This window comes from Neovison vison, chromosome 7 (assembly GCF_020171115.1).
Source record: "Neovison vison isolate M4711 chromosome 7, ASM_NN_V1, whole genome shotgun sequence".
Lineage (NCBI taxonomy): Eukaryota > Metazoa > Chordata > Mammalia > Carnivora > Mustelidae > Neogale > Neogale vison.
The window spans coordinates 164,909,771-164,932,008 of NC_058097.1; the positions used below are offsets into that span (position 1 = coordinate 164,909,771).

Sequence of the window (22,238 nt, forward strand, 5' to 3'; positions counted from 1 at the left end):
ATACAGTTGCACAGGTTGTGCACTGCACAACATTAGAGGGCACCATCCACACTGTAATCTGTAGGAGGGCATCCCCTCGGATTGTGCAGTGCACAGTCTGGGAGATCTTATGTGTTGGCCTTGACCCAAGTGGCTAATGAGCACAGATCAGACCACCACCAGACCCTCCTCCATTTTGGGCACTCTACTTCTATTCATACTTTCCAGTAGCCCCAAGCATTTTTGATTCCTGATCAGTGTGCTCTTAGAGAAGAACTTAAGTTTTTTCTTGCATGGGTTGTCATACCTGGTCTTCTGGAGTCTGTATTTGTGCCACTTGCTCTTTGAACTCAAGGTCAGGAACTGACATTTATTTTTCTGAATCCCATTGTGTCATATTGAAACCACTGGCTGGATGGGTTATGTAGATGTCACCCAAGAATTTCCTGGTCCCTGGAGACCCGCCCCGGGATGGGCACCCCGACTGTAAGCTCTGGCTGCAGAGGCCAGGGTTTAAGGCAGACAGGCAGGGGAGGGAGGCAGGGAGCGGTTTGCTCTTACCCCCTGACTCCAGGCCTTCTGCAGGGTGGCCTCAGCCTCAGCCAAGGTGTAGTCCGTCACGATCTTGCCATTGATCGCCATGACCTCATCCCCTTTCACAATGCCACCTGCAAGAAGATGAAGCTGACTGGTCACCTGGGCTATATGTGACATGTGCCTGGCCCCGGACTTGGCAAAGGCGGTGGGAGGTGGGTGGGCAGGAGGTCCCTGGAGGGCTGCAGAAGGAGCCTGATTCCCGGCTTCTGATGGGCTCAGAAGGCACAAGGGGAAACAATCCACCAGGTCACTCAGAGCACTTACTACCCACCCTGCCCACACTCCCTCGCCTGAGCTCAGAGGAACTGATGAACCACTGCCACCCTAGCCTTGACAGGCCTCTGCTATTCCAGAGGAAGGCAGACCTCTGTTACCAGTGAGGTTATCAGAAACATGAGCTAATTCTGTGAGCTGTCCCTGTCTGCGCTCCAGGCCTGCTGGTCTGCCTCAGGCCCCTGACCAGGCCAAGCTCTCTCCTACCCTGGAGTCTTCATAAGCTGTTTCACCTGGGACACTTGCCCCATCTTTTTTCTCTTCTTCTAGGGCTGAGGTGAAATGTCTCCTCCTCAGAGAAGACTGCTCTGACATGCACGCAATCTCGAGCAGGTCTCTTCTGTTCTCTCAAAGAGCCCCAGTCTCTTCCTGCAGACCATTCTCACAGTTTGTACTCATAAATCTATTTGCCGACTAACGGTCCCTCCCACCAGACTGTCAGCTCCACGAGAGCAGGGAACGTCTCTTTGGTTGACCACTATATCCACAGCAATTGCCGTAATACCTAGCACGAAAGTGGGAACTCAATATATTTCTCAAATAAATAAATGATGTTAAAGGTCCTCCTGGATAAGATGACCTGTAGTCCGATAAATTTGGGAAGAGCTGAGTTATAAGCTGAGCACAGTTACTCACTGCAGAACTTGTCAGAGCCTTGAATATGCTAATATGTATTGTGGCTCTCCAAGAAATGATAGATTGTGCACAGTTTCTCATACATCTTCAACTTAAGAACCTTTAAAAAATGTTTTTAAGGACTTTTCCTTAATTCTGGTATCCACAGCAAATTCTCTAGATTATGGTGAAATAATCACCCAGAATTCTTGCAGGCATGAAGGCGATAGGAATATAATGATTGATACTGAAGATAATGTGGCCATGGCTTAAAACACATGTGGTCCTGGAGAAAATGTCAACAGCTACTGGTATGCCCAAAGTAGTGTGGGACCAGATTGTAGACAGCAGTCTCCTCTGGCAGTGGGCCTGGGGAGAGGTCACTTTTCCTTTTTGTACAAATTCCAGATGGAGTCTCAGGAGCAAGTGGTTGGGATGCGGAGGAGAGGACTCCGGAAAGGTCACCCATTTATTCTGGTCCTCTTCCCTTGCCAGCCACAGCAAACTTGTATCTTTCCCTCAACTGGCCCAGAAGTGAGGACAGAAGAGGAGGATGGTGTGGGCCGGAAGGGCAGCCCTGGGCCATGGCACCTGCCTCGAAGCGGGGCCCCCTCCACAGCTGAAATGACAGCTCCGAGTGTGACTATGAGAGCCAGGCTTGAGCTTACCAAGGCCATAGGTGGCCAAGCTGGACTCGCCTTTGTAACCCACTGAACCAGGTGAATTTCCCATCACCCCTCCTGCTGCAGGTGTTTACACACCCTCCGTCCCACCAACTGGAGCCTAGAACTGCCCAGAAGGGATCTGACTGCGGGATTCCTGCTCGGGCCTGGAAAGGTGAGGGGTCCAAGGCTTCTTCGAGGCCACCGATTCCTTCACAAAAGACCCACGAGTAGACTCCTGGTTTTGGAAGAAGAAATCACTAAAGGAGAGTCGCAGACACCCTCAGACAGGTGAGTGGGTTTTAGACAAGAGTAAAGTGAAATGACCAAATGGCTTGGGTTCCAGTCTGGCCTCCACCACTTTCCAGCTGTGGGTCCTTGAACAAGCATTTTACCTTTCTGTGCCTCGGTTTCCTAAGCTAAGATGAGAGTATTAATAGTATCTATTATTATGGTATCTAGTAATAATAGTATCTAGTAATAATAGTATCTATTATTAATAGCACCTTTTGGTGCTGTCGTGAGGATTAAATGAATTAATAATACATGTGAACGCTTTAGGCACGGAGTAGGTGCAGGAACTTAGAATCACATCCGACCCTTGGAGAGGTCTTGACAGATGTCGACCCTTCTTATTATGAGGACGGGGAAGGTTTGGATGCTTTCTCTCTCGTCTTTACTTGTGCTGCCCCCTCTTCCTGTAAAGTTCTTTCCCACCATCATGAGGCTAATATTGACTTACTTTTAAGGCTCAGCTCAGGTATGGTGCTTGTAGGGAGCCTTCCCATTGGTCCCCTTTCCCTTAGTGGGTCAGGGGTCCCTCAGGGTCCCACAACTTTCCTCCATTCCTCTAGTCCCCTGTCAGCTCTTAGCACCCTGCACTGTTATGGCTGGAATCTGGCAATTTTGAGCATGTTTTCATCACTGGATGGGGAGCCCTGAAGGGCTGGGTGGGGTCTGTATGCCCATAGTCCTGGCACCATCTTATGCCCATGGGTAACATGTGGGATTCAGTAGATGGACGAGTGGATCCAGATGGGGAAATTCTTGAGCAACAGCCAGCCCACTTCAAATGGGCAGCTGTGTGCTTTCCTGGGTCCCTGTACAACCACTGGACTGTGGCTGGTCCCCACTCACCATGTCGCTCAGCAGCTCCCCCCTCATACACAGCCGAGACGACCACCTTCCCGATTGGGGAGTCCACACCGCCTTCGAGGGCCAGATCTAAGGATCCCTCCTGGATGGAGAAAAACAGGCCCTCGAGAGCCAAGCAGACAGCAGCCTGTGGACAGCTGGGTACTCAGGAGCTTCTTGACAGGGCTATAAAGAAGGCCACAGAAGCCATGGGGCCAATGACAGTGCCATCAGGGAGGAAAAGGGTCACGGACCCTGAGTGGGGCCTGGGTGTGTGACCCCACCACAGGAGGGGACATCCTTGAGGCAGAAAGGAAAAGTGAGGGGATCTGAGGAGTCACTCAAGAGTCACCTCCAGAGTAGGAGAAGCAGGACACCAAGATGGGAGGGGCCTGGGGCAGAGAAGGGTAGTGGCCCACCTGACCTCCAGGTCCCCACATACCTTCTTTTTTTTTTTAAAGATTTTATTTATTTGACAGAGAGATCACAAGTAGGCAGAGAGGCAGGCAATGAGAGAGGGGGAAGCAGGCTCCCTGCTGTGCAGAGAGCCCAATGCAGGGCTCAATCCCAGGACTCTGAGATCATGACCTGAGCCGAAGGCAGAGGTTTTAATGCACTGAGCCACCCAGGGCTCCCCAACCAGGGCCCTGCCCCAACCACGTACCTTCTTAATGCGCAGGAGTCGGACATCCTTCCCTAGGATCTGCTCTGGAGTGAACTAGAGGGAACAGACAGTGGGGAGCCTTGAGTCTGCCTGGAGGATGAAGGTGGGGGTCCCACAGAGTGTATGGCCAAGGGGACCCTTCCTAGCCCCACACCCACTGGTCTTTGCCTGGGGGTCCCAGACCTCATGGGGGCTGCACAGACACACAAAAGTGGTAACCCCAGAAATCCCAGATCCATTCTTCCTGAGAATATTGGGAGGGCTGGGCGAGGCCATGCCCTATAAAAACCTAGCAAACCGCACAGCCCCTGATACACAGTCCTTGCTCAGCAAGTGTAACAGTTCTTACAACTGCCCCCAACACATACACCAGTCCTATGGGTCATTCTAGAATGCTATCTGCAAGGAACCTTCACAGAAAAGAGCAGGTGGGGCTCCTTGGGGGCTCCTCATGTGCCCCACCTCATTCCTGGGACCCCCAGGGCCCGAGGGAGCACATTGTAACCCCCACCCACATTCCTGGGATGACTCCCCAGGGGGAGGAGCATTCTCGCTTACCATGGAGTAGGGGTCAAAGCCTTCCTCATATTTCCGGAAATCCTGGAAGCAAAGAGTGGGTGTTAGGGCCACAGAGGAGATTTTCCTGAGGGTCATTGCAGGAAACCAGCTTAGGGCAGAGAAAGAAGATGCAAATGGGTCAGATGTAGGGGAGAGAGTGGGGGGCCAGATGGGGCACAGATGAAGATGCAGGGAGGAAGCTGGAATTCCCAGTAGGCAGAGCACCCCTGCCCGGCGAAAGCCAGAAGCTACGCAAGCATTTGGAGGAGTCCAGCCCTGGACCCGGCATTGCTGCAACGGGGTGGCCGAGTGTGACTGGCAGGCGCTCCTGCTGATGTCCAGGTGGTCTGAGCAGCCCCCGTCAGCCTTGCTGAAGGCAGCCCACAGCCTCAGGTCCTTTAGGCCCTCCCTGATTTCCTCCAAATGCTCCTTCAAGGCCAGGTTCAGGCTCTGGGGTGAAGGCCCATTCTTCACCCAGTGCTCTGACCCCAAAGAAGGACAACACTGGTGAAGAGGCAGGACTCCCTGGGGACTCCAGACACAAGAGGACACTGGTGCAGGGTGGTGGGCCATGCAAGGGGATGTCAGGCTCCAAGAGGAAGAGGGGTGTCTGTGCTCTCCTGGTGCCTAGCACTGTTCTTAATGTGATGTTTATTTAGGATGTAAGAGGCCTCCCAGAACGTCAGCCAGGAGAGGATGAAGGAGAAGACTTGTCTCAGAGAACCTGGCTTAGTGAGTGCTGTGGAAACAATGTCCCCAAGATGTAGAAACAAGTTGGTAAGAAGGAAGATGGGGGCAGAGTCAGCACACACTCCCTTCCTTAGGAATCCCCCCCAGAGAGCAGGAGCCGGGAGTCCTCAGACTCCGGGGCCAGGCATGCCAAGTCCTAGGTGGCAAAGCCTCTGTTAGTCCCCACGGGCAGGCAGGAGCAGAGGAGGGGCCCTGTGGAAGAGGCCCAGGGAGGTCCCTGCTGGACCAAATGGTGCCATCCCCACCACAGTTCCCTGGGTCACACACATGAGGCCCGCGGTCAACATCAAGAGGAGGCCACTGTCTCTCTTTGCCCAGCAGGCAGCAACAAAGCTCTGGGCACAAGATGAAGGCCAAACATCGGCAGGTGGCTTCCTCGGCATCAATCTGCCCTCCCTCTTCATCTAGGCTTTGTCACCCAGACTCAGCCCCACAAGGCCTGGGAGTTTGGAGGTTGACACCACTCAGAGGCCACTCCCAGGTGAGTCTCTGGGCATCAGAGCAGCAGACAGAGGAAGGGAGGCAGCAAATCCATGTGCCGGAGAGGTCAGGAAGCAGGATATGAAGTCAGTGCTCTTTCACGGAGGGCCCTGATGACTTCTGGATATTTCTAGAAAACTGGACAGTGCTGGCTGTGCGTTTCCCCTTCTCCCTTCCTGTGAAAATCTGCTCTTAGAATGGGCATGACTGCAAGGGTTTGTGTCTTGTGCGAATTTAAATCATACACATATAAGCCACTACAGCTGGTCAGCCCTTGAAGAGGGAGCCCAACCCTACACCCAACAGATGGAGAAACTGAGGCCCAGAAAGGTGACATTCATCCCCCCAAGGTCAGCCAGCCAGTGGGTAGTGGAGCAAGAGTTTGACTTCCAGTCTGGGTCTTTGGGCTCCTCCCTTTCAGCCTCTCCCCCTTGGAGGACTGTCTGTGCCCTAAACGAGGCCTGAAATGTCTACCTCGCAATCACAGCGTTTTGCCAGTGCGGATGGTGGAGTGGGTAGGAGCCCGACCTCTTGGATGCAAATCTAGGGTCTGGCAACAGCTGTGACTTCATGGGCACGTTTCCTAACCTCTCTGCTTCAGTTTCTCATCTACTTACCTCCTAGGGTTGCTGTAAAGATTAAGTTTCTATGCCTTAAGTATTCAGACACGGCACTTGGCCCAGGGTTAGCTGTCGCCTGTCACTCCCCAGTCCTGGGTTGGGAGCAGCCTCCTTTGCAAACTCCCATGTGAGGCTGACCTCTGTAGTCTGGTGGTGGGTTAGAGGGGAGGTTGGCTGCAAGATCTTTCTCTATCTGGGGATCTCTTCCACAAGTGGTGGCGAGACAGCCAATCAGATGGCTGGCACTGTGAACACAAGCCCCCAGGAGGTGGGAAAGTGAGTGGCTGCTTGCCTGATACCACGCACAGACCAGGAAGGACATCCACAGCCTTGTTGAACCCAGAAGCACCCCGGACAGGTAGAGAACCTGGACTGCCACTTCCTCCCTGACCGGTTTAGTGCCAGGCAGAGCCATCTTGAGGGGACAAGACCAGGGAAGGGGCAGGGAGACACCTTCTCTCCCAGGGCTGGAGCGAGGGCCCAGCATGGCCTCTGCGACCCTCTGTCCTGCTCCTCTTTGGACAAACAGTAGCCAAAGAGCAGAGCCCCCAGGGTTCCTGCTGCTTTCTCAGCCGGGGAACAGGGTCTAATAAAGCCGGGGTCCCCTCCTGATACGAGACCCTTCCCCACTCCTGGCTGCAGGGAACAGGGACATGACTTGGGCCTGAGGTTCTGGCGGATCACCTCAGAGCCAGCTGGCACTCCCAGAGAGAGAGAAGTTGGAGCGGGAGGAACAGGGGTGGCGGGGAGGCCTACAGACACACAGCGGGGATCGCTTTACTTGTCTGAACGCTGTCTGGTAAACCACCATCCTCTTCAACATCTCCTGTGGCTGCCAGAAGGAAAAAAAAAAAGTTCCACTCTGGATGTTACCGATAGGCCTCGTCTGCCCTCTGGTGCCAGACCCCGGGCCTGCCAGCCTGGGGCTGCCCTGCCAACTTCCCGCTCCAAGTAGAGGTGGCCTGATTCATGTCGGGGGCCGGCCCGACACCCCCAGGTACAGCAGCTCCTTGGTTCTAGTCAGCAGACACGCCCTTTGTCACCAGGCGGAGGACGGGCACGCAGGCCTCGGCAGGGCTTATCACAGGGGCGTGAACTTTGCTCTTTGGGGAGCTGACGGGACAGCAAAAGCTCAAAATAAGTGTCTGAGCTGTCCTGCCCTGACATTTGGATAGGGTTTCCTTGAAAGGGGAAGAAAAATTCTGGCATGACTCTCTTCCCACCGGGGGTGCAAGGCCAGTCTGAGACTGGCACCCCTCTCCAGGGACATGGGGTTCCGCGTGAGTCGCTCAGCCGTAGGCGACTGGGGGTGGGCAGACGTTACTGCTCCCCCAGGACCACACCTCACACTCCCCAGTCCAGAGGAGAGTTGAGATGGAGCCAGAGGCGAGATGGAGAGCGTGAGTGGCTCCTCTTTGGACGGTCCCCCATCTGAGGCATTCCCCGTCATGCCTCGCCAGGACTTAGAGGCCGAGGCCAGGGCCAGTGGACTCACTGGAGGTTTAACAAGATGGCAGTGGAGGTAAGAGCTTGAGCTCTGGAGTCTGATCTGGCTCTGCCCTGGGCAACCGATATACCCCCTCTAAGCCTCAGTATCCTGACACACGCTGGGCAAACGGTAAGCCTGAGCTGTTACCATTCTTACTTCTAGAGGGAGCTCCAGCCTGATTGGTACCCGCATGGGTTCATCTCTTGGTCAAGAAGAAGTCAGAAGCTGGCTCGTAATGTGAGCTTGTACCCCACCTCATTCTCCATCCAGAGGCAGTGGAAGCCAGAGGAGACAGCCCTTATCTGCTCCTCTGGAGATGCCCTGGAGGGGTCCCAAGGGGCTTACCAGGACCTCGGATTTCACAGCTGGCCTGTAGATGAAGTTGGGCTCCTGGTGGACCATGACGGGCTTGGAGATAGTGGACACGCCAGGGCCTCGTGGAGGCTGTGGGCTTGGGCAAAATGTCTACAAGGGTTAGTGTAAGAGAAACCCCTATGAGGGCATGGCGGGGGTGGCCCAGGCCAACCGTGGCACTATGACACACATGCAAATACACACCATGCATTGGCTGAGCCCCCTGGGTCATTCACCCTGTTGGAGGTTGGTGTGATCTTTAGCAGAGAGACAAGTCCATTGGCCAAAGTGTGTTTTGAGGCCACAGAAACTACTGGGTGGCTCTGAGAAATCAGGGGCTTGATTTTAGGAGTGCCAGCAGCCCCTGTCACGCAGAGGATACACTTAGGCTCTCTCTCAGTGGCCGTGGGTGCCATCTACCTCCTCTCTCCCTAAAGGCTATTCTGGCCACAGTTCCATTCCCCCACTGCACACAAAGCACCTCTCTTTGAGCTTCTTCTCTCCGCTCTGACTCATCACAGCACCTGTGTTCCCCTATGTCCCCCCAGATATCACGGTAGTCTCCTGCTTGCTTATCTCTTGTCCCCACCAGGTGGTTTGGGCTGGGGCTGTGTTGCCCATTTTACAGTAGTTCTCCAGTGCCAGGCATAGTGGCTGCATCTAGTAGATGCTCATTGAACATGCTGAATGAATAAAGGACTTAGTAGTATGCTGGGCACACAGGATGGTACCTGGGGGTAGATATGGTCCTGAAAATCTTCTTCCGGCAGGTCTGGTGTGGCAGGCATACGTGCCAAGCTGACAGGACTGTTCCCAGCACCCAAGGTCTGCTGCTGGCCGGGATGGTGTTCAGATGCAGTCGTGGGGTTGCCTTCACTGTGTGCTGTCAGTGACACCTCTCGGGGGGATGCCACAAGAAGAAGCTGCGGCAGGGTCGGGGTATATGGGCCAAAGTGCTGACACGGGAGGCTGAAGCTAACCAAATAGCAGCCCCCTGGCCTTCAGGTCAGGAACAGCCCTGACCTTGATGTCACTTAAGACATTTAGGTCCAGTTCTTCAGAGGCTCCTTCTGTGGGAGGAACTTTCAACCTTCCCGGTTCTCTGATCGGGAACGAACAGTGGGAACTTGGTGATTCCTGGAGGAGTCCGAGAAAACTGGACTCTTTTGAATCTTGACTCTGACTCAAAAGTCTACAGAGTCGGGGTGCCTGGGTGGCTCAGTCAGTTAAGCATCTGCCTTCGGCTCAGGTCATGATCTTCAGGTCCTGGGATGGAGCCCGAAGTTGGGCTCCCTGTTCAGAGGGAAGCCTGTTTCTCCCTCTACCTCTGCCCCTTCCCCCCACTTGTGTGTTCTTTCTCCATCAAAAAAAAAAAAAAATTTAAAAAGCCTATAGAGTTTACCTCTAATCTCATGCTCGCAGCTTCACCCGAATTTTCTTGTATTCTGTCACTATGTCACCATGTCACTGATCATGGTTAACGTCTACTGAGCCCCCACTACATACCCACCATTCTAAGTACTAACTTTGAATGAGTTCATGGATTCGCTCATTTGATCCTCATAACAGGCAGGTGCCAGTAGCATTCCCATTTTACAGATGAGAACCCCCAGGCTCAGACAAGAGAAGTAATGCCTGCCCAAAGTCCTCCAGCCAGTGGTAGAGCCAGGGTTCAAACCCAGGCGGTTCTTTCCCACCATCTGTATATTTCCTGTACCTTCCATGCCCTTCCTCCCAACCTCCATGTACTGTCATCCTTCAAAGCTCAGCTCATCAGCCCCTTACTCTGCAGAGGTTCCTTCCAGCTCCCATTAGAATGAATCCTCCCTCTAGCACCAGCCCTGTGCCATTTCATAGCTGAGTCCTATCTGCTCAGCCTTTTATCCTGCAGACGGCAAAGTCCTGGAAAGCACGGGTGTGCCAATTTACTCGCTGTCCCCTGCAGCACTGCCCCTCTCTCCCCCCGTCACACAGAGACACAGGCTGGTGCCCAATCAGTGCTCTGGAATCACATTTGTCAAGGAAAATCTGCTGCCCTTCCTGACGGGGGGACCCACACAAAGGATATGACCTCTGTGTCAGGCTAACTCAGCCCCCTGTAAACCCGCTCCTGGCTGGGTTCTGAGACAAGACATCCCTGGAACCTACAGATATGTCTCTATCAGAGCTGCAAGGCTCAGGACCCATAAGAGGTCAAGAAGGAGTCCCTTTGAGAGTCCCTGACAGAAGCTTCAGCCTAGTGGGCACCTGGCAATTTCTTTATTCCCACCTTCCCCCAAGCTCTCCCTAATGCTCTGAAATGCTTATTATTCTATTCTTCATACTGGGCCTCAAATCCATGCAGAGGAGATTAATAAAAACAACTGATCAAGTTCTACTGACTGCCCTCTCTCAAACCTCCTACCCTTAGCTGATATGAGCTGCTTTAACTCTGACTCAAGCCTGGCCTCCCACGGCTACTGCAACAGAGGAATATTTTATTTGTCCCCTCATAGGATCAAAGCTCCATATCTTCCTTGGGGATTGCCTCTTCCAAAATTGTCTTTGGATTAAGAACAATTTTAAGAAATATGTCTTTTTGAGAAAGATCACTGTTCAGCCTCCTGACATCCGAGGGGGAGGAAAAAACAAAACAAAACAACCCTAGTCTTTTTATAGTAAATTTGGAGATTTCTAGGAACTCTTTGTCTTCATTTTTTCTATAGCTGGAAGTTGGCCAGAAACTTCTGAGTATTATACTCCAAGCCAGCGGAATTGGCTAACTCCATAGAAAATGAACTGTAATGTCCAAACCCTGCACCAGACAGAGCCATCACTTCATTTTCACAGCTTAATACTGCTTCACCGCTTTGCCTCCCCTCTTTTTCCCCTGTCAAACTGGGGATCCTTTTCCCATATTCCCGGTTGTCTGAGCTTATATCCAGAAGTGACTGGCTGTGACACAGAGCTCTGGCTATTCAGTAACACAGGCTTGCAAGTACCATACAGAATGTTACCAGCCCATACTAGCCAAGAGGAACAAAGAGAAACCAACAGACATGGATACGCAGTGGCTCATCCCAAGAATCCCAGGCAATTCACCATGCAGGATAGTACTTCAAAATCAGTAGAAACCACGAACATGCAGGGAGACCACAACGTGCAGATTGGGAGCTCATTCCTGGAAAATGGGCTGGAGTGATGTTTCTTCCAGTCTCCACTCGCGAGAGCAGTGGAGGATGGGGGAAACACAGCAGCCCTACCCACTCTTTCTGCTTTCCAGCGCAGCATGCAAAACAGGGACGGTACCTTTGGGGTGGGTGGGAAGCTCCGTTCAGGAACAGGGGAGCTAATGGGCTTCCCACTGTGGTTCTTTGCCTCCCAGTCCTCTGTGGGATTTCCTGTGTCCCCCGCACGGAAGGGGTGGTTGCCCAGTGCCTCTTCCAGTGCCGAGGGTAGCGGGCGGGTAGGAGTCAGGTCTTGGGTGGGAACAGATGGTGGGGGAGGGATGGGAATGGGGGGTGGAGTGCGTTGCACCCAGGGTGAAGATGAGGTACACACGTGGCCTGATGATGGAAGGACTGGGGGTGCAGGGACCTTGGGGGATGGGGTGGAGGGTGGAGGGTGGGGCATCACAGGTAAGGCGGAGGGAGTCTTGGGGGGATAGTAGAACATGTCCAAAGGGATGTCATCCAGGTCAGTGGTGTGGAGGTGCAGCCCGCCTGCGAAACGTCTCAGGGGTGGGACCAGGGGAGACACAGAAGGCGGGGGAGGTGGTGGCCCCGTGGTCATCTGGGGGGTTGCAAGGAAATTCTATAATTGTCTGACTAAGGCTCCACTTCGCAAGGCATTGAGTATAATGCTTTTCTGTTTTCTGTTGGAGACCCACCGCCCACAAGCCAGAATCATGGGGGTATCACTTCTCTGTCACCTAGATGCTCAGGTGAGCCCACGTCAAGGCTAGGAGGGAGTGTCCAAATGCGGGACAAGTTATGCCACGTGTGGGTGATAAGTGAGGTCATCATACGGTTATCATCTAAACTGGAACAGACTTGATAATGAGGGGCACTCTTAGCAAAGACTACAGGACAACACTTCTAACGGAGACCATCTCAGATGAGCTAGGACTTAGTGGTCACTCTGGAGAGGAGCCGAGAAATACAGATCTGTCCCCCTCCTCAAGAGACCAAGGCAGAGTGGGCTGGTAAGGGTGGCCCTGACACTGAGGTTTGCCGGTGGCTATCCTGCCTCCTGCTGTCCCCAGAGTGGGTCATTCTGAAGGCAGCAGGAGGGCGTCTGTGGAAAGAAGGGCTCTGTTACCTCCGAAATCTCATTATCAGCAGAGGAAATCTGCTCAAGGCGCGTCTGACAGAGCCTTTCCACCCAATACTGAATCTTTTCCGATTCCTCAAGGTCTTCCCGCTCGGTCTCAGACACCTAGGACCCAAGGACAGTGCGAAAAGGAGAGGACAAAGGGCACACTGAGTCACACGTGTGTGGCACGCTCAAGTCAGTAGCAGAAAGCACTTCCTTAGAAAATACTGTTGGGTGTGTCCACTCCTCCAGACAAAGACCCCAGCTTGTCTCGGCTGGCCCCAGAAGAAGCAGAAATGACGAGGGAGAGGGTGCTGAGGAATCAGGTGGCTGAATGGCACTTGTAGGCTAATTCAGAGGAGGGCCTCATGCACTGTGGGGAACTAGCTGGGATTAGGCTCCCAGGGTCCCCACGAACTCTAAGGTTCATCTGATTCTCCAAGAATGGCCCTTTTTAAAGTTCCAAGCACATTCCAAAAATTACTTTGCTCTTTTTCCACCCCTCCAGGCTGCCTTGTCCTCATAAGTACAAGTTCGATTTTATTTTTAATTTTGTAGCTTATTCATTCCTAATGCCAGACCTAATGCACTTCACATTTTCCAGGATTACTCTGGTTTGTAATCTAATCAGCGTGGCGTTCTGATTCATGGGAGTATTAAAGAGAAGCAGAACGAATAACATCTCCAATAGCTAGGGAGTTAGGGTCACCCAACTCACCTAGGATGTAGGAATTATTCATGCTGGATGATTGCTTTTGTCATGTCTTAAAGGGGACAGCCTTAGATACATTTCCAGGCTGAAAAGGTCTGCCCTCAGATACAGCCTATTTTTTTTTTAAATTTTATTTATTTGAAAGAAAGAGTGAGAGAGCATGAATGAATACGCACAAATGGAGGGGAGGGGCAGAGGGAGAAGCAGACTCCCCACTGAGCAGGAGCCCAACTCTGGGTTTGATCCCATGGCTCCAGGATCATGACCTGAGCCAAAGGCAGACACTTAATCGACTAAGCCACCCAGGAGCCCCTGGATATATCCTATGTTGATGGAAGCAGCCTCACACTCATTGGAGAATAGCCTTAGCCACCACATCTGCACAAAGGGGGTTTAGCTTCAGAACCGTACTGTCAGAGCCAAGTCAAGCTGGGGAAATCTGGTCTTGGACTCATAATCTGGGTAGGGGTTCCCAACTGACTTGGACCTGATGATAGGTGGATGGAAGGCTAACTTTAGTTCTATAGTCTAGGCAGAGAGGTTAGCCTTGGGGTCATACCCTACCGTAGGGGGAGAGATCTCGTAGCCGCACCCAGGCTGGACAGGCCTAGCCTTGGGGTCATACTCTGGTGGGGCTGGGATGGAGGAGACAGACTCAAGTCTCTAGCCATTTGTGTGACATCTGGGCAGAGAGGCTAGCCTCAGACCCATGCTTGAGCAAGGAGTCCAGTCTCTGTTCTAAACATATACCTAAGCCAGAGGTTCGTCTCCATGATCCTGCGCAGGTGGGATGAACCCACGTTCCAGACTGAGCAGAAGGGCAGGGCCCCTTCCATCCCTGGACTCCACTTGGGGAAAACAACTCCAGCTGGTTCCCTGGGAGCTTAGTGGGGAACAACGAGACTGGCCTTTGGGACGCTCACCGGGCCTCTGAGTAGGACACATACCTCCTGGGCCAGACGGTTGATCTTCAGTTGTTTTTCCTTTTCCAGCATTTCCTCTTTCTCTTTGTAAAGTTTTTGCTCAAACTCTAGTTCCTTCTTATTCTTTCTCAACTCCTGCAGGCTGTCATACTTGGCTTTCTTCTTATCCTTTCCTTTCTGAGCAGACATGGCAGTGTTTACATGACAAGGGTTACAAGGTCGTGTCGATGCTGGCACAGCACGGCAAACAGGGCGCTCAGTTCACAGACAACACCACAAAACCAACTTGTGCTGGGCCCACCCCCCAGCTGTGCCCCTCTGCCCTGGGCACTGGACCTCATGTTTAGGGCAGGCAAACTGCTGCGACCCACTGTGGGGTGGGAGACACGGGCCCCGTGCCAGCCAGAAGAACTGGCTTGCTCGTTCACTAGCTAGCTGTGTGACCCTGGCTAAGTTCTTTAACCTCTCTGGGCCCGATTCACCTCATCTCCAATACAGAAGAAATACCTGTCGCACAGGCTTGCCATCAGAGCCAATAAAATAACGTCTACAAAGAAGCTTTAGAAACATGAGAGCATGATATAAATAAAATACATTGTATTTATGTCCTAGTATCTGAGCACATGCCTTCTCCATCATCCAGAGAGAAATGTGTCTTGTGGTTAGGCAACCACGAGATGCATCCTGGGAGAGTCTATGGAAAATCTGGGAGAGCTGGCAAGACTCATTTGCAGAGATCCTCTGTCCTAAGCTTTAAGAGGTGGCAGCCAGCCTCAGACCTGGGAACTGAGAGCCAGGGACAACAGATTTTGCTCTGATGCTTAAGCTGCAGACCATTTAATCCTGTAGAGGCCTCTAAACTAGGCCCCTGAACTGAGGATTAGCCAGAAACTACAGGACTGGGAAAGGAGGGTGGGGAAAAGGATGCCCTAACTGCTTTATACTGATTGTACAATTCAAGAGGATTTGGGATAGGAGATGTAAAGCAAACAGACTCCTTATTTTTCCTGCTGGAATTGGACTCATAAAACCTGGTTTCCTGGCTGCTTCTCCTATAAGGTTGCAAGGAAGCCAAGGGGTAAGGAAGGAAGAAAATTAACATTTATTTATGGATTTATGTTGATTATCTCATATGTAGGGATTACCGCCACACTCTTGATGAGGGAGTCAGGGCCCAGAGAGGTGAAGCCCCTTGACCAGTGTCAAACATCTAGTCAGTGGTGGTGCGAGAACCTGCATCAGAGTCTTCTAGATCCTACACAGTTTCTCCTGTGCCCGCGTGAGTTGGCAGCCCCTGGGGGCACGGCCGGAGGGAGCACCAGCCCCATCACACACAGCACAGAGGACAGAGTTTGCACTCAGGAGAGGGGATAGCAGAGAGTGTCAGCATTCTGGGGTATTTCTGTGGGGAGGAAGAAATCTGCCTGTTCACGGAGCTCACCCCCATGTCCAACAAGCCTTCCTGGGGTCTTCTCTCAGAATTCCTGAATCATCCCAGCATCGAAAGCCTGGAACGAGGAACTGAGTTTCTCAGCACCGGCCATAAAACTTTGTCCAGCTATAGAAGCTCAGGGTATATTTATGGACCTCTGACTGAGTCAGCCTGCCTCCCCTCCTAAAGACAACCCCCAATTCCATGCACACGTAATATGCTTTGGAGGTGGTCCTCCATCTTGGGGATAGAGGTCCACCCCCAGATAATTCTATGCACTGCTTGAGAAAATGATTCTCATTGCTTCAGCGTCCTGCCTGGTTCCTTGCCTACCATGTTCAATAGACTCTTGGCTCAAGTGATAGATGAATGCTGCCATCACATCATAGATTGGATAATAATTCCCCCGAGAGGAGCCAAGAACATTCTGCCTAATGGCAGCTGCTAGAATAAGAGCATGACTTCCCACAGGGACCACCGTGATAGGAATGGCCATTCTGTTGATTAAACAAAACAAAAAATAAAACACCCCCCCCAACAACAACAACCAAAAAAGTTATCAGTACCAAGATTTTAGAGCCAGGGCTCCTGGATGGGGCAGGCAGATGTGACAGTTTCTGACCCATTTACAAGAAAGCAGCACCTGTTTCCTGATGCAGGAGGTTCAACTGTCCCATAGCATTGTCTACTGACCTCGTACCAGCGCCCAGTATGCAGGTTACTCAGTGGCATGGGAATCCACTTCTCCTGCGGGACAGTGGGCTCCCGCAAGTAGGGCTGGTTTGCATGATTTACTCAGAAGTCCTAGTGAAAGCCTTAGAACCATGGGTCCTTCAGGCACGGATGCAGAATTGGCCTGGGGACCTTGAACGCCAGAGGGACTTACTGCCAGGTTAGGAATAAAACATGGGATCTTTATCTTCTCAGATCAGGGCAATTTTGTGCATTGACGATCATGGCTGTAGATAGCCACGTGTATTACCTGGGGACTTGGTGTTCTAGCTGCTAGGACACAAGGCGTGTCACGGGCTCTTGAGAAAGTGACAAAGGATTTTCAGAGCCAGCGCAAGGGATGTGACACTGTTGTCCTTTTAGCTGTCAGTTAAATTCATGGCAAATAATCCTTCTGGAAGGCAGATGGGGGGAGGGGTGGAAGTACTCTGGCTTCTACCTGGAAGCAAGCTTTCTCGCTTTTAGAAATGAAATGAAAACAAAAATACCAGCTGTTCAGGTATACTGAATTAATGAAGAGAGGAAAATGGGTCTCCTCTACTAATAGCAATTTCCAAGTGACATGATTTCCTGCGGGAGGTGTGTGTGTATGTGGAGGAAATGCTCATTCTCTTACATTTGGCTGGTTATTTGTACCTGGAAAGGATTTTACCTATCCATCTCCTTTTAATTATTTTTTCCAGTAAAATCCTGTCCGTGGGCATATACATGTGTGTGCGCGTGTGCACCGTCTTCTCTAGGTGAGTTCTAATAGAGACAGTGCACAGAGAAGAATTAGAAATCCAACCCAATGAGATATCCTAAGCCCAAGAGTCAGGCTGTAGGATGAAAAAGATGGTCTTCTGAGACTGGGTCCTTCCTGAGACCACAGCAACATGGAAAGGAATGCCCCGTGGTACTCTGTCCTGGGTTGATTCAATGTCATATGGGTCATGATTTGTGTTCCTAGGTAAAGATGTCAACTTCTGTCAGGAATAATATTGCCATCTATTATTTCAACAGCATTGTGTTGGAGGAAGGGGGGAGAAGTTTCCTGAACATTAAGTATTCCCATTTTACAGGCAGGGAGAAGCTACATACCATCAAGGTCACCCAGCTGTCCCCGCTCTGGTTTCCGGGGAAAACGACATGCCTTGAGAAAAGACCCGGTCGAGTGCAAATGCCTAAATGAGTTCACCCAGATTTATGCTGATGCCTGACTTCCAAATGCCGAGTCATCTCAAATATCCAATCTACAGACATTAAGAGCAGCAGTTTCATAATCAAATGTCAAAGTGATTTAGGGAGAAAAAGGACGAGAGTTTTATGGGGCCTGGAGATGCGCTAATAAGATTTAGAGAGAAAATTCAAGGCCCAGGGACCAGAAAAATGCATTATTCTGGCACATGTGGATGCTTCCAGGATTGGTGTGGCTCGTCTCAACGACGCGGCGGCTCCCTGCCTGGCAGCCAATAACCCGGTAACCTGTGCTGTGTATACCCAACCTGATCTGCCACTGTCTGCCTAGGGCTTCTGGTCTTGGCCTCTGTTTCTCATTGGCAGAGGAACAAACTAGAAGCTTCCTGCTGGGGTCCTACCCCTGCCCTGTGCCTCCTGGGGCTGATGCTGACCCAGGCGGTGCCAGATGGTTCTCGGGTGGGTCTCACCCCCCGACATCTACCCCCCTCCCTCCCACAATGCTTTAGTGACACCCCTTGGCATTTGATGTCAGCCTGATGGGGACGCATGGACAGGGTCAGCCCTCCAAGTGAACGGTCAAGCTCACACAGGTTAGAGTTCACAGGAAAAACAAAAAACAAAAAACAAGGCTTGGAAAGGCCAAACCCCACAGCAAACCCAGTGGCAAATGGCACAGCACCCAAACTCGCTTCCTACCTTGCGGATGGTCGGGAATTTGCCATCGTAACGATAAAACCACCCAAAGGCTACGAGAACACAGAGAACAAAGAGATGAGCCGTGGTTCTGCTTGGCTAGGTTATCCCCGGGCAGCAGCCCAGGGTCGGGATCTCAGGCAGACCCAACAGCAGCAGAACCGCCCCTCGAACTGACTCACCCGGCCTCACCTGGGTCACCAAGCAGGCCCCACGCTGGCCCGAGACGGACCCCGATTCCCTAGGGCCCCGCCAACCTGCTTCTCCCCGGGACACTGGCTTCAGAAGTCAGTGCCAGAAAACCAGAGACAGTCCTTGTTGGGGGACGAGCTTGCCCAAATCACAGCTGCAGTGTGCGAACACAGAGCCTTGCTGAAAGAGAACGGGGCCGCTCCTGACGGCTCGTCCCTCCCGCCAAGGAATGGCTCGAGACAAAGGCGAGCCTGGGGCTCTGCCTAGAACTTCTGTCACACGGAACAACACTGCCTTGTCTCATGGTGCAGCCCACGTGCTCCACCGTCGATGCTGAGAGAGAAGGCAAAGACCGGGGCCGCCTCTGGGAAAGGCAGCTCAGGCGGCAGTGGGCCCATCCACCCCCAGAAAAGCCAGATCACCAGGGCACCAGCCGCTTGCTCTCCCAGGCAACAGCAGGACGGGGAAACACCTTGAACCTCAAGGTCCCTGGGCCAGCAGGGATCCCCGAAATAATTACCCACCCTGACCAGCTGGAGTTCTAGAACAGGATCTGGAAAGCCTTCTGCTGGATCAAGCTTTAACCCCTTACTTGCTGGATCTTGGGGATATCTAGGGAGTCCTGAGGGAGAGGCCAGAGCAGCAAAGGAAGGACCTGGGCTTGGGCAGTACTTAGATATCTGAACCCCTCTTTCTGTTGTTCTGGTGTGCACCAGCGGACGTTCCAGCCCAGTCACCAGTCCTGTCCTCGGGTCTTGCATGCCGTTCTTGGACTGAGCTGGCCTTGCAGGAGCTTTGCACCCACCCGTGGTCCCCACCAGCTCCTTAGGGCTGGGTGTCTGTAGGGCTAGCAGGAGGCGGCGGGCAGGGCAAGCAGAGCAGCAAGGCCAGGGAGCGAAGCGGGGGCGGCAAACCTGCTCTCCCTGCTCCTCTGTGCCTCCATCCAGGTCTTCTGCTGGCTCAAGCTCGGGCTCCACTCCCTGATCAGCTACCCGGGAAGAGAGGAGGAAACTGGTGAACCGAGAAGGGCTTGGGAGACCTAAGAGGCCGGAGGTGGTTCCCAGGAGCCTGATGACCTACGACACCCTCCTCTCCAGAAACAATGAGATGAGGGGCAGAAACGGGGCTCAGAGGCCCAGACCAAACTGCTTTGCTCTGGGATGGTGCATGGAGTGTTTTCAACCTCAGTAGATTTAGTTTTCCTGTCTGCAAAATGGGGTAAAGACAGGGGCCTCTGATCTGACAGCCAAGTGAGAAACCTTTTTGCAGAGCATTCCGCTGACACTTGGGAAGTGAGGGACGTAGGATGGGAATATCTGACTATTAAACACTTTTGGTGCCAAGGGCTTACAATGGAAGAACAGGTCCTCCTGGCTGCTTCTCACCGCCTTGGGAACTCTGCGTCCCCAGAAGATGTCAGAGCTATGTGGGCAGGGATGGAGATCCAGAGTAGGTGAGGAAATGCCAAAGAGTAAAGGGGAGACGTGTGGTTATTAAGACATGAATTTTGACATTGCATGGAGAATAGTAGATCATCCATTCCAGGGGCTTCCAACCTGGACTTTGGCCTCCCTAGGACTGTGGAAGGGAGTATATCAGTCTTTTGTGAGCTGCTTATTAATATTTCAAATGTTAATTAGAAGAACTTGCCCATTCATCTACGAAAAGGCTCTAAATTAAGTTCCTTTGCTTTTGGCCCAGTTTATGTTTACTCAACAGTGGAACATTGATGCTTTCTTATGAACAAGAATGACTACTTAATAAAACAATAGGAAAACAAATGATTCATTAATGGTGTGATAGGAAAAACCTGAACTTCTAAACCGTGGGGTCTGTTGGGGGTGGAGGCTAATGGTTGGGGTCCTGGATGGAGAGAAAAGCCTAGTAATAATCTTATTTAAACCTCTTTATCTCCCAAGGGTGCTTCCAACTCTGGGATCCTTAATAATCCCCCTCCCTCTTGCTGGGGCTAAAGAAAGCTCTTCTGGGGGGGGTCTTTTGACCATCTGTCCCAGCTCAGCAGAATGTTGGGGCTCTGCTGGTCAGCCATGGGGAGGCAGGCCATGCTCCTGGGATAGGTGTTGGAGAGAGGAGCAGCCGGTCCCACTGACATAATTACGATGAGCAGCTTCCTTTTCCAGGCAAGAGATGCTCCCCACTCTTTCCTGTCTGTTCAAAAATGTATGGTCCACCCTTCCCAGGCACAAACCCCCAAGTCAGGTATAACCTATTGGCTAACAGGGCCTCAAGGCTGAAGAGTGGCCCAGGAGGAGGCAGTGGAGGCCTGGTCCCTGCTGGCCCAGGGTAACAGGGACAGTTCTGGCCTCCCAGGGATGGGGAGAGAGGCAGGAGCTGAGCTGGCTTGGAGGCCTTCCTGCATTTCCTGACATTCCCAAATGAGATGGAATTGCTGGTGCATATAGAATTGGATGGAAGCAGCAGCTGCCCAGCACAGGCAGGCAGGCTCGGGACATCAATCCCGTGCTTTGTGCATTCCCTTAGAAGACATTTATACCTTCAAGCAAAGGGAATTCTTGCTCCTTTTATTCAAGAAGATTGATTTGGCTTAAGAGCACTAAATAAATAAATAGCTAGAGAAAGGGTTTTTATTTTTTATAGTTCCTGAGAGGGTGTGTTTGCTCCGAAGCCAAGACCCAATTTCTAGAAAGGTACTAAATTGACTGGGATTACTTTCACGAGAAGCAATTAAAATCAATTTCTCTCCTTCTGAAGCTCCTGTTTCACTCATAAGAGCAAATTAGCTCCCTGACTAAAACAGATTATTCACCAGGAATTTAGCTCTGGCCACATCCTTGACTAATACCAACTGTCGTGGGGGGAGGCTGATGAGAGCTTGCTTTGTTCTTCGGAGAGGAGCGGGAGATGACACCCTGCCCTACAGCCAGGAAGGAATGTGCTAGCAGATGTCTGCCCTGCACCAGGGAGGGGTGAAATGGAACCATCCAGATGACCTGCCCAACCTCTTCGTTCACTGTGTTGGCAAGATGATGTCCCTCTAGGGCTCAGGTAGGCTCCAAAGTTGGGGCCAGAGTTGTCCAGACCCCATCACAAGATCCTGAATGGTTGCGATACAGCAGAGATGAGGAATCTTGGTTCTTAGGTATAGGTTCACCCCATCTCTAGAGGTTCCCAGGTCAGCTGAGCATAATCAGCTGCAGTAGAACTGGCCTTTTGTCACATAAAGTGAGAGTAAGGCTCAGTATGAAATCCTGGACTCGTGGATGCTATGGCCCCCAAGCTACCTTGCCTGGCTTCCTACCACCAGCCCACTGGAGCAGCATGGAGCATGAGCCCCCACTTTGCCCTGGAGGTGTGAGCTGCCCCATGAAGAGACATCCTGGCAGCTAGGGTTGACAGGTGGACTAGGGAGCAGGCAGTGGAGGCCCTCCCTGAAATTGGAGGTAAGAACCCAGGACCAATGAAGAAAGGAGGTGCGAAGGGTGGAGGGAGCTGAGCCCCAGGATGGCCACAGTGTAGGCCTAAGAGTGGTCTCAGTCCTCTCCCCAGCTTCATCCTTGAAGGGGAGTGACCCTAGCGCACACACCGGGATGCAGGTGGCAGGGGCGCCTAATTTAGGTAAGCTCTCCCCACAGTTACCCATCAGCCTTAGATCCCCAGTGTCCTCTCCAACATGAGCGCTTCCCCTCTTTCTGGCTGCTGTTGCACCCACCTCTGACTCACAACCAGGTAGGATGTCAACATGTCTCCCAGCAAACCGAGGTGATGATCCCATGAGCTGCTCGCTTTTACCATAGCTCTCCGCTCCCTGGTCAGCAGCCCCAGGGCATGGGGAGACATCCACCTGCCTGAGTCTCTGTCTTGGGGGAGAGCCTGGTCCCCGGGGACAATGGGACAGAGAAATCCCTCCCATCCCAGGGCCCTGGCA

General features: G+C 52.2%; 1 protein-coding gene and 1 long non-coding RNA gene across 4 annotated transcripts in view; one reads left to right on the plus strand and one right to left on the minus strand.

The window, feature by feature from the left end:
• Positions 1 to 17,743, plus strand: part of LOC122912760 — a 38,525-nt gene extending 20,782 nt beyond the window's left edge. Inside the window, exons 2-3 of the long non-coding RNA XR_006385673.1 lie at positions 2,214 to 2,417; positions 17,329 to 17,743. This is a non-coding gene — a long non-coding RNA (uncharacterized LOC122912760). The remainder of the gene's footprint in view (positions 1 to 2,213; positions 2,418 to 17,328) is intronic.
• Positions 1 to 22,238, minus strand: part of USH1C (USH1 protein network component harmonin) — a 45,864-nt gene that overhangs the window by 3,659 nt on the left and 19,967 nt on the right. For 2 of the 3 annotated variants that reach the window (XM_044258913.1, XM_044258912.1), the window contains 5 exons: positions 19,246 to 19,319; positions 4,483 to 4,524; positions 3,925 to 3,978; positions 3,264 to 3,363; positions 541 to 647 (listed from right to left, as the gene is read on the minus strand). In XM_044258913.1, the coding sequence (XP_044114848.1) occupies positions 541 to 647; positions 3,264 to 3,363; positions 3,925 to 3,978; positions 4,483 to 4,524; positions 19,246 to 19,319 (377 nt within the window). Of the gene's footprint in view, positions 1 to 540; positions 648 to 3,263; positions 3,364 to 3,924; positions 3,979 to 4,482; positions 4,525 to 7,113; positions 7,165 to 8,166; positions 8,287 to 11,463; positions 11,947 to 12,474; positions 12,592 to 14,127; positions 14,281 to 18,142; positions 18,193 to 19,245; positions 19,320 to 22,238 lie in introns of all 3 variants that reach the window. The other variant, XM_044258911.1, reaches the window with a different exon arrangement.